This window comes from Halichoerus grypus, chromosome 13, assembly GCF_964656455.1.
Source record: "Halichoerus grypus chromosome 13, mHalGry1.hap1.1, whole genome shotgun sequence".
In the NCBI taxonomy this organism is placed as follows: Eukaryota; Metazoa; Chordata; class Mammalia; order Carnivora; family Phocidae; genus Halichoerus; species Halichoerus grypus.
In genome coordinates, this window is record NC_135724.1 from 95,518,867 (window position 1) to 95,531,252 (window position 12,386).

A 12,386-nucleotide genomic window follows, 5' to 3' on the forward strand; every position below is an offset into this window, starting at 1 on the left:
ATTCAGATCCAATATATGAAACTTAAAGTATACTCCCTTGACATGGCATTTTTAAGGTAATTTTATGCTATGCCAGGTTCATGTTATTTTTAACGTATAACTATTTTCATTGCTAGAAAAAGTCGGGGAAATTGATGATCATACGGAATGGCATCAGGAAAATCAAGGCAAGCTGGAAAGTGTGGCAAAAGGCTATGAATGTCCTACATTTGGAAAACTATGTCTTCTTACTACAAATTATGTTTCTTCAAGACAAAAGCTTCATAAATATATCACACGTGGAATGAGTTTTAAATATAATATAGATTTCAATAGTAATTATGCTGGAAAGAATTCTAAAGAGTTTCGTGCATATAGGGAATCATTCCACCATTCTAAACATGAGCAAACTGTTATTGGAATAAAATATGGTGAAAGTAATGAATGTGGAAAAACTGTCAACAAGAAGTCACAACTCATATGCCAACAAATGTATATAGGAGGAAAGCCTTTTGAATGCAGTTTTTGTGGGAAGACCTTCAGCAGTAAGTCATACCTTGCAGTGCATCAACGAACTCATGTAGAAGAGAAACCCTACAAATGTAAGGGATGTGGGAAAGACTTCAGCAGCAAGTCCTACCTCACTGTCCATCAGAGAACTCACACAGGAGAGAAACTTCATGAATGCAGTGAATGTGGGAAATCCTTCAGTTTCAATTCACAACTTGTTATACATCAGAGAATCCACACAGGTGAGAATCCCTATGAATGCTGCGAATGTGGAAAAGTATTCAGTAGGAAAGACCAGCTCGTTTCACACCAGAGAACTCATTCAGGACAGAAACCCTATGGTTGTAATGAATGTGGTAAGGCTTTTGGTTTGAAATCACAGCTCATTATACATCAAAGAATTCATACAGGAGAGAAACCCTTTGAATGTAGTGAATGTCAGAAGGCCTTTAATACAAAATCAAACCTTATGGTACATCAGAGAACCCATACAGGGGAGAAACCCTATGGTTGTAGTGAATGTGGAAAAGCCTTTACTTTCAAGTCGCAGCTCATTGTACATCAGGGGGTTCACACAGGAGTAAAGCCCTATGGGTGCATTCAGTGTGGGAAAGCCTTCAGTTTGAAGTCACAGCTCATTGTGCATCAGAGAAGTCACACAGGAATGAAACCTTACGTTTGCAGTGAATGTGGCAAAGCCTTCAGGAGCAAGTCATACCTCATTATACATATGAGAACTCACACAGGAGAGAAACTCCACGAATGCAGTGACTGTGGGAAAGCCTTCAGTTTTAATTCACAGCTCATTATACATCAGAGAATCCACACAGGAGAGAGTCCATATGAATGCCATGATTGTGGGAAAGCCTTCAGTCGGAAATACCAGCTCATTTCACACCAGAGAACCCATGCTGGGGAGAAGCCCTATGAATGCAGCGACTGTGGAAAAACTTTTGGTTTGAAGTCACAGCTCATTATACATCAAAGAACTCACACAGGAGAGAAACCCTTTGAATGCAGTGACTGTAGCAAAGCCTTTAATACAAAGTCAAACCTTATTGTTCATCAGAGAACCCATACAGGGGAGAAACCCTATGGTTGTAGTGAATGTGGAAAAGCCTTTACTTTCAAGTCGCAGCTCATTGTACATCAGGGAGCTCACACTGGGGTAAAACCCTATGGCTGTAATCAATGTGGAAAAGCCTTTAGTTTGAAGTCACAGCTCATTGTGCATCAGAGAAGTCACACCGGAGTGAAGCCCTATGGATGCAGTGAATGTGGAAAAGCCTTCAGGAGCAAGTCATACCTCATTATACATATGAGAACTCACACAGGAGAGAAACCACATGAATGCAATGAATGCGGGAAATCCTTCAGTTTCAATTCACAACTCATTGTACATCAGAGAATTCACACAGGAGAAAATCCCTATGAATGCAGCGAGTGTGGAAAAGCCTTTAATAGGAAAGATCAGCTCATTTCTCATCAGAGAACTCATGCTGGAGAAAAACCTTATGGATGCAGTGACTGTGGGAAAGCCTTTAGTAGCAAGTCCTATCTCATTATACACATGAGAACTCATTCAGGAGAGAAACCATATGAATGTAACAAATGTGGGAAGGCCTTCATTTGGAAGTCACTACTCATTGTACATGAGCGAACTCATGCAGGGGAAAGCCCTTATAAATGTAGTCAATGTGAGAAATCCTTCAGTGGAAAATTACGGCTCATTGTACATCAGAGAATGCACACAAGAGAGAAACCCTATGAATGCAGTGAATGTGAGAAAGCTTTCATTAGAAAATCTCAGCTCATTGTACATCAGAGAACTCATTCAGGGGAGAAACCCTATGGATGCAATGAATGTGGAAAAACCTTCTCTCAGAAATCAATCCTCAGTGCACATCAGAGGACTCACACAGGAGAGAAACCCTGTAAGTGCACTGAATGTGGGAAAGCCTTTTGTTGGAAGTCACAGCTCATTATGCATCAGAGAACTCATGCAGATGAAAAACGTCTTGATGAATTAAATGTAAGAAACTTTCTTCCAAAAGTCAATTCATAGGAAATACCAGCAAATTCTTATAGAAGAGAAACTCTATAAATGAGATCATCTCATTGTACACCAGATAACTAATACTGAATAGAAACCTATAAATGCACAGCATGTGCAGGGTCACCCACAGAAAGCTGCTTTTTACACATACCCCCTCCCCCTCCCCCAGTAAATGCACACAGGAAAATTATGAATTTAGTGAACCCTGTGAAAGTTTTCAGCATCAAGTCATACCTTTTTTAAAGTTTGTACAGGTAAGGAACCATATCAGTGAAGTGAATGTTGGAAAGTTATTTTTTTACTGTGATAAAATTTGCAAAGAGGAAGTTTCATAAAGCAAGTGAATATAGAACACACTGCTTTGAAATTCATATTAAACAGTAGGATTTTCTTAACAGGATTTTAATGAGAAAATGGAAAGCCAGTGAATGGCAGAATTATCAAAATTACACATACTTTAGGTATCAGAAGCTCATACCTTGGAGAAACTATAAATTAGGGAAATTCTTGATCTAGGAAAGACAAACTTCCATTAAAAAATTAATAATATGTGAATGAAGAGCTATGACTATGTCAGATGGAGTAACAGAACGCTCGGTAGAAAGGTTCCCCTCACTGTTATTTTGATTAATTTGGAAAATAATTTCCTTTACAAAGTATTGTGAGGGAAATTGTGTCCCAGATGTTCCAAATTGTTAGGAAAGGGTTGGAGAAAACACTCAACTATAAATGATAGGCATGTCCAAAATAGAATATAAAGATTTTTCTTTTTACTGTGTAAGTAAATGCAATCAGGATAACCAGAAATACATCGTAAGACGTACAGGGATATTTAGATGTTATCTTCCTTTGTACTATATGAGTTTTGTGTAGTTTGGCATTTTACTTGTGAATGTCACATATGAGAGGTAAGTTAGATAGATACATGCCATTGCCCAGGGACTTGTACTTAGCAACATTGTTTTTAACAAATACAACTTGTTACTAGAATAATATGATTTATTAAAAATACATTTCAATACTACAGACCTTTTCTACTATTTCGTACCCTTTGTAAGTGGGCCTGGCAACTACCTCTTTGGTTATATACATCGGTATAGTGCACAGTCGATGTGCTTGTGAAGCTGGAATGTGTTCTGTCCTCACCAGTTGGAACATCTTGATTTTCATTAAGATAATCTCTCAGTGGTCATGATGGGATCATCATTCGTGGTGCCCTGCCAAGGAGTCAGCATGATCATCAAAGTAGGCTGAGATATTTATTCCAGATTTCAGATTTCTAATGGACTCCTGAAGTACCAAAAAGCAAACTGAGCTTTTGTTTTCTGGTAACATTTTCCTGCAGTTATTAATTAGTTCCTTCTATATAGACTACCCAGGATAGATTTAGTTACTGTCACTCTACAATTCTAGTGCTCTTGTCTTTTTATTTGAGTTACCTGGTACGTGTTTAAGGGGTACGTGTAAGTGATGCTGCCGATGTGTGTACAGGCACATGTCATTTTATTGTGCTTTGCAGGTAATGCTTCCCCCCGCCCCCCCCCAAAGTGAAGGCTTGTGGCAACCCTGCATTGAGTTAATGTGTTGGCTCCATTTTTCCAACAGCATTTGTTACTTCATGTCTCTGTGTCACATTTTAGTAATTCTGGCAATATTTCTCACCTTTCATTACTTCTTATGTTGATCTGTGATCACAGATTATGATTTGCTGAAAGCTCAGCATGTTTTAGCAATATTCTTAATTAAGGTGTGTACATTGCTTTTTTTTTAGACATAATGCTTTTGCACACTTAATAGACTACAGTGTAGTGTAAACATAACTGTTTTATAGCTTTTGTATGCATTGAGAAGCCAAAAGAAATTCATTTGACTCGGTTTATTGCTACATTTGCTTCATCGTGGTGCTGTGGAATGGACCTGCAGTATCTCCAAGGTAATGCCTGTATGTATAGCTGTAGAGTCAGGATGGTAAAAAGTCATTGTGCTACTTGCCTTCTCACCAAGTCTGTTTTCTTCACCAGTTTCCTTACATGAAAGAGCATTTACCTGAAAAGAGTTGGGACCATGGCCTTTAGGGTTGTGTTGGAGGAATATGACTATTCCAAACTGCAGATATTTCTGAAACACCCTCCACTTTCTACTCTTTACTTCGGGGGGGAATCCCATCTTTTACCCAAAGAAACTGTTTTTTCTTTGAAGGAGGTATTTAATGATTTTTGAATGCCTGGTCCTTATTGTGTTCAGCTCATTATATAAGATCCAATCTAAAGATATGTGGGGTGAAGAAGGATGGTTCACAGAAGGGAAAAGAAAGCTTGCATAAAGAAGGAATGCCAGATATTTGTAAAGTATGTCCCCCAGATCTGGAAAATATGAATATGTGTTTTGTCATACATGTTCTGAGGAAGATTCACACATAATAAAGAATGAACACCTAAGAGAAAGTCTAGATTTGCGTACTATTACCCTGTATCAATTAGATTTTAAAGGTTTCTGTATTGTGTGAGGCAAATCCACATGCAACATTACCCAGTAGAAGCCAGAAATGTTGACATAATGTTGAAGATAGAAATCAAACACTGTGGGAAAGGCTAATGTTAACATTAAGGTCTTAACCTTAAATGAAAAAGAAAATTTAGGGCTCTTGGCTGGCTCAGTCAGTGGAGTGTGCAACTCTTGATCTCAGGTTTGTGAGTTCAAGCCCCATGTTGGGTGTAGAGATTGCTTAAGAATAAAATCTTAAAAAAAAAAAAAAGAAAGGAAAAAGAAAGTTTACCAGATAAATGAAATTTAACAGAATGAATAGATCTACAACTAGTAAACAAAAAGGAAAAGTAAAAATTTGAATCTCTGGCTTGAAAATCTACCTAGTCCTTCTAACCCTGCCCCAGCCCCAGAACAGAAAGAAGTTCCAGAGACTTTTAGTAATAGTTGATAATTCTCAGGAAAATTCAAGGAATGATAATCCAGCATTTTACAGTTTTTCTCCAAAATCGACATGTGGGGGATAAATGACTTGCAGTTCATATTTATGAACATAGTTGAAAATAAACTAAATGTTAATATAGCATTAATAAATGCTAATAATGTGGAGGGTTTTTTTATTTAAGTCATGACAATATTAAGTGTAGCAGACCACTAGTCGTGAGTCCAGTATCCCTTCATTACCAGTGGAATCACTGTACTTTTCATAATGCCAGTGGCCCAGCCTTAAAAGCCACATTTCTGCACTATCTTTGTAGCAAAGTATGATCTTGCTGCTAAATTCTGAGTAATGAGATAGAGGTTGCTGACACTGTCTAATGGGAAGGTTGTCAAGAAAACAGGTGAAGAAAGCCCCTCAGTGTCCTGTAATCATTCCTCACTTTAATACACAGCACACATAGTGCTTGGAGATTGAGCAACCACTACAGAGCCTGGATGCATCTGGAAGACAGAAGCCGTCTGCTGCAGGGCTATCTGGTATACCAGCCCCACACCACTACCATCTGAGTATCTTCTACATAAGGGGAAATGAACTGTCTTGTTTAAGCCACCTTTTCTTTTTTGGGTGGGAAGAGAGTTGGTTCTGTTATATGCAGTGGAATGTGACCCTATAAAAATACATTATGATGTTGGGAGATTTAATAATAGAAAATCTTTTCATAAAATTAACCACACTACCAGATAAAAGAATGGCCGTATGATTATCTCAATGTGTGTAGATAAAACATTTGATGGAATTTAATACCCATAGATTATTTTTAAATATTATTATATTAGGAATGGAAAATAAGTCCTTTACCTTTGCAAAGAGTATGTTCCAAAAACTGACAAATGTCACACTTATTGGTAGATATATATTCCTTTATATTAAGAAAAGTATACAGATGCTCATCACTTTTATTGAACAGTGTATGACAATTCTAGCCAATGTGTGAAAACAAAGTAAGGAATTGAGGGTGAGGGCAGGAAAAAAGTTCCATTGTTTGGAGATGTGGTTGTCTCTTTAGGAAAGCTAAAATAAGTTTCAGGCAAATATTCAGAATTGCAATTAGAGTAGGACTTGTACTGGATATATATTTTCAACATTCGTTGTGTTTTGCTTCTGGTTAAACTGGATAACCTACATACAGCATCTTAGAAAACTGAGAACCCAGGCCCAAGTGAACATAGCAGTGAAAAGTAGGGAACACTTTATATAAGAAAAGAGAGTTGCTGCTCTTACCCTTGGTGAAATGCAGGAAGAGGAGAGGGCCGGCATGGCATATGGGGGTGAGACAAGTAGGTGGTTGCCTATGGACTGGGGTGACACATTAGAATCCCAAAGCCCCCACCGTGAAGGAGTGTGCAGCCAACTCTTCGCCATGGGTCTTCATGGAACCCTTGGTAGAGAAAGCTTTAAAAAATCCCATCGAGATGCCAGGTCCTCTAAGTGCAAGGCGGATACTACCTGAAGGCAGGAAGGTGGACAGGGCAACAGTTGAGGGAAATCCTTTAGAAGCAATCTGGACTTTTAGGCTGAGGGAGGGGTAGAGAACTGAGAACACACTATCCCTTCCTGCCCTGCTCCCCCCCGCCCCCCCCCCCATATAAGAGAACCATCCCCAGGCACTCAGATCTTTCTATTACAAAAGATGGGAGAAGGGTCAGGAGAACTGAGAGACTCCAAGGCATTATAAGCCCTCCCAGAGGGCTATCCTCAGAGGAGCCAGAGACTAGAAGTAGCACTGAAACATCTCTGGGAGCTTGGAAATCATAAGAATTGGAAAGCAAAGAGACCTCACCAACCCAGGAAGCCGTCAAGCTCTAAGTGAGGCAAGGAGGTAGTTCACACAGTTGTGGAAGCTGGCAGCTTCGAAAACTAAACATATGACTATAACTCTGCTTTTCCTCTCCTAGCTGTATACTCAAAAGAAGTGAGTGCTTGTGTTCACTCTAAAATGTCACAAGAATATTCATGGCATTTTTACTGATAATATATGAACTGCCAACAGTTAAAAGTTCCAACAGTTGAATGGATAAACAACTTGTGATACAACAAAACCATAGAATTCTACACCACAATAAAATACCCACCTTACAGACCATTAGGAATGTGCTGTCTGCTCAGTAACTAGTACTGGCACTCAGTCCCTGATCCCCGCTCCACCTGACCTACCCCCAGAGGCACAGGGGAAGGGGCCTCGTTTGAGCGGAGCACCCCTGCCTAGCCACCTCAGAGCCTGAGGCACAAGGGAAACTGAGTAATACTCATCTCGTCTTTTCAAACAATTTTGTTATTTGTTCATTGTGGATTCTTTGGCGTTAAGTTATATTTTTTAAAATACTGCATTAAAATATTGTTTATCTTGATTATGGAGTTTGTTTATGCTTCACTTGCCTCACCCTAGTCCTGGCCTTATTTGGAAGATAAAGTACTCTGTAACACAGCCTGAACCTTAATAGATCTAGACTGTAGGGAGTGTGGGCTCCCCACTTGCTGAGTCATTGCCCTAACATGGGGAAGCTGGACACTAGAGAAAACAAGCACGGAGGCATGCCATGGTGGTGTTGGGGGCCCTCTAGCAGGGCTGTTAGTCTGAACAGCTTCTGTCACAGCAAAAACGAGAGCCATTTCTAATGTCCTTTGGGAGGACATCAAAAACTAATTTGTACACTATTTTTAACACATTTAAAATCTGGTAAGGTAGATTCTTTCGTATTACATTTACTTTTTAGAAAAACCTGGTGGGGGCGCCTCACCAGCTCAGTTAGAGGAACATGTGACTCTTGATCTTGGGGTCATGGTTTTGAGCCCCACATTGGGTATAGAGATTACTAAAAAGAAAGAAACTTTGGGGGCAAAAACTTCTGATGATTCTTATATTTTTCCCCTATTAGTTGAATACATTTTTTAAATCCCTGATCCACAGAAGGCTGGGAGACAATCTAGATCAGCCTCCTAAGAATCTCTGTTTCACCCTGAACCTCTCTTCCTTCCAGGGAATTACCTTCATCACCATGGGTTCCTCTGTGGGAATTCATGTCCATTCTCACTGCCCCATGAACCGTTCTTGATGGCCCCAGGGTAAGAACCTCTTGGGAGATTTGTCAGATTTGTTGCATGTCTGTTTGCATATAAGGGCATTTTGTAGCTGTTGGAGACCAGTCCTTTGGACCCCTTTTGAGTATTGACTATCTCAATCCCATGAAGGGTTCTATTTTTATACCCATATTACCAAAGATGAAAGAAGGTACAGAGAGAATCAATAATTTGGCCAAGGTCATATAGTTGTCAAGTAACTGAACTGTCCACCCCAGGTAGTCTTGGTCCTGGAGAGAACAAAATCTGGAAATAGGTAAGTGTGCTTTAGAATGTATTATGTGCTGATGATTGCATCCACATTCGAAAGCATGGAAGAACAGGAGAGAAGCCCTTATTTACAGTGAGCACGGGTCAATTACATTTTGTTGGAAGATCAAGCCTCTATTCAAAGTGAAGCTTATGAAGAGTTTGTCCTGATTTAGAAAACATAGAAATAGTTACGTGCTGAAGTTAAGAATGTAGGCTTCCTGGTTTGACAGGTAAAAAGCCAGAGGACCTCTGGAAAGTGTTTTAAAATTCACTGGACCTATTTCTTTATCAGTAACAAGGAAACATAATCTTAGCTCAGGTGTGGGGTAGGAGCCTCAAATAATAACATCTTACTTGGGACATAGTGAGTGTTCAGTAAATGGCAACCGAAAAAAAATCAACTGATATATTAGTGAATTAGGATCATATAATTTGTTGAATTACATTTGAATTTAATAACATAGATATTTTAACATTTTAGGTTCCACTGAGTTTTTCAATTCACTGGAGAGCAAGCAGGAATATTTTGATTGAGCATTTAGTGTGTCCTAGACAAAGAGCCTATGACTGCATTAACAGAAAGATTTCACTGTAAATGGGAGGGTGTGCTGCAGCAAATCTTTCATTTCCCCTGAGCCTCACTATACAGGTGACTCTTGAACACGCAGGAGTTAGGGACGCCAACCCTGTGCAGTTCAAAATCCATGTATAACTTTTGACTCCCCAAAATCTTAACTACTAACAGGCTACTGTTGACCAGAAGCCTCAGTGATAACATAGTTAATTAACATAATTTATATGTGACATGTATTTTATATTGTACTCTTACAATAAGTTAAGGTAGAGAAAAGAAAATGTTATTAAAATCATAAGGATTTAAGGTACTGTGTTTATTTTTTAAAAATCCAGGTATAGGGGCGCCTGGGTGGCTCAGTCGTTAAGCGTCTGCCTTCAGCTCAGGTCATGATCCCAGGATCCTGGGATCGAGCCCCACATCAGGCTCCTTGCTCAGTGGTAAGCCTGCTTCTCCCATTCCCACTCCCCCCGTTTGTGTTCCCTCTCTTGCTGTGTCTCTCGCTGTGTCTCTCTCTGTCAAATAAATAAAATCTTTTTAAAAAAAATAAAAATAAAAATCCAGGTATGGGGGATCCGTGTAGTTCTTTTATTTTTTTTTTAAATAATTTTATTTATTCGTTTGACAGAGAACGCAGAAGCAGGGGAAGCTGCAGGCAGAGGGAGACGGGGAAGCAGGCTGCTTGCTCAGCTCCCTGCTCATGACCTGAGCGAAGGCAGACGCTTAACGGACGGAGCCACCCAGGAGCCACGGACCCCATTAGTTCTAACCCATGTTGGTCAAGGGTCATCTGTACTTGGTCATTCAAGACTGCTTCCTACAACCCTGTTGTTTTCTCTTTCCACTCCTTGAAAACAACCCTAAAGACAGAATCCTCTTTTTATAAAAAGTAGAAAACATGGGTAGGCAAAAAGAAGAAAATTAAAATGCCCAATGAAAGTTATGAAGTAAAATAATTCTATCACCTAGGTTCAACCAGGGTTTAACAATGTGGCATATATCACTTTACGTTTGTACTTTTCGAATAGGCTCAAATCACTCAAACTGTCTTGTTACACACCATTTTTATTGTACAATGTATCACGATCACAGTCAAGTCAGCATTCTTCCAAAGCATAATTACTAATAACCTTCCAGGAGCCCGTCCTCTTTGTGAAGTGTGATTTATTTAGCAAATCTTTCACCAGACGCTTGGATTGTTTCCAGATTTGCACTTGAACAAAGGCTGAAATGTTGATCTTTCTGCTGATGTCTTTTACATAAGCTTATATATATAAGCTTTGGCGTCAGAGAATCTTTCCAGTAAGACCTTGACCACCTGTAAAAACCAACTCGAAGTCGTCCTGGTCCCTCATTTCTGGAGTTTACTTGTGTGAGAGAACCCACAGCTTAAAGACCACCTGGGCAGAGGCTAGACCTTGTCCAATCCAGGACGTGAGCAGTTTAGTGATTTCCATCCATCTTTTGACGCAGGTCTGTGAGAATCTGGGAACTGCCTCGGGGCCATCCTAGGTCGGAAGATCTCCGAGTTGAACACGCGCTCAGGATCGCGTGGAGGTCGGCCCGAGCTGTCCCAGGTGGCCGCTCCCGGGGTGGGGGTGGGGGGCATGCACCTGCACCGCAGACCCTGCGCCCTCTGCGGGGGCCTCTGTTCCGACGTCTCCTGGGAGGGGGCGGTTCTGGATTTGAAAGGCGCCCTCCTCCCACGGGGGCCAGGGTGGGGGTGCGGATCTCAGCGCTGGAGGGGTACGTCCGCCCAGGAACTGCAACCTCAGCTGGGCTTTGGCTCCGCTGTGCACCCAGGCTGGTGGCATGGGGTCAGTCAAAGGTCACAGCTTTCTCCTGCCTCCGCGGGCTCAAGGATCGTGGTGCTTTCTCCTCCACTGCCAACCAGACTCTCTCCACAGCCACGACCCCCCAGGCCCTGGCCCCACTCCCTTCCTGGGTCTGAGGACGCGCAGAGCCAGGCTCGACTGCGCCTACAAACCCCCAGAAACTCCCGGTTACTCCAGAGCCCCCACGGACCCCCCAGAACTTCTCGGCCGCCCCAGAACCCGCGCGAACCCAGACGGACCTCCTCCGCGCAGGGGTACGCCGGGGCGCAGGCCCAGAGGCCCAGGTTGTCGGGCGGAGCCCTCGCCCGATTGGCCGCAGCCTCGATACTTTGTAGCGACCGCGCCTTCCGCGCCCAGCGCCTCCTCCCCGGAGGTGTGGGCAGAGCACGTGCAGCGAGCGCGGAAGTGGGGCGCAGTGAGCTGGCGGGGCGGGGCGGGTGCCGCTGGGCAGGAATCTCGGCTTTGCCGGGGAGCAGCGCGCCCCGAAAGGTACAGGAGTGGGGGGCGGGTCAAGCCAGGCAGGGGGTGCCCGGGTCAGGGAGCCCAGCAGAGCCACGCTCCCCCAGGTCCCCTCCATCCCTGCCCGGTGGTCGGGGCCCCTCCACCCTGCCCGGGGCCGGGGCCCCTCCGTGTCCTGGGTACCCCACCAAGAGGTCACTTCGTTCTTGAACTCCGAGGTTCCGTCTACAGGAGCTTGGCCCTTAGACTCCTGCCTAGCCTCTCTTCCTAGAGCCAGCGCTGTGGGGGGGGTGGGGTCTGCGCTGGAAGAACCCGGGGTCTCGCGAGGAGCGGACCTCCCCCTCCCGCCCCCACCGAAGCCTTGGAGCCTCGGCTCCCTGGAGGGACGCGGGATCAGCGGCCTCCTGCCCAATGCGATGGGGAGAAACGCTGGGCCCTAAGTTAGGATCTAGCGAACGGCACTAAAGCTCAGAAGCAGCGGCGTAGACGGGAGCGCTTCCCCCTGGTGGACGGCCCCATGAGCTGAGAAGGACCTGAGAGGCAGTGCAGGGTGGAAAGACCTAGAAATTGAGGCCAGACCCTCCGCCAGGGAGTGCGCACAGGCCTGCCTTCTGCAGTTCCGGGCACGCAGATTCTTACCACCTTTGTGGAAAGCAG

General features: G+C 42.9%; 2 protein-coding genes across 8 annotated transcripts in view; both read left to right on the forward strand.

Moving 5' to 3' along the window:
• The window catches only part of LOC118528647 (zinc finger protein 268), a 41,886-nt gene extending 34,007 nt beyond the window's left edge, over positions 1 to 7,879 (forward strand). For 6 of the 7 annotated variants that reach the window (XM_078061180.1, XM_078061181.1, XM_078061182.1 and 3 more), the window contains one exon: positions 117 to 7,879. In XM_078061180.1, coding sequence (XP_077917306.1) covers positions 117 to 2,554 — 2,438 coding nt within the window. In that variant the 3' untranslated portion in view covers positions 2,555 to 7,879. The remainder of the gene's footprint in view (positions 1 to 116) is intronic. The other variant, XM_078061186.1, reaches the window with a different exon arrangement.
• ANHX (anomalous homeobox) overlaps positions 1 to 12,386 on the forward strand; it is a 47,812-nt gene that overhangs the window by 16,801 nt on the left and 18,625 nt on the right. The window lies entirely within an intron of this gene.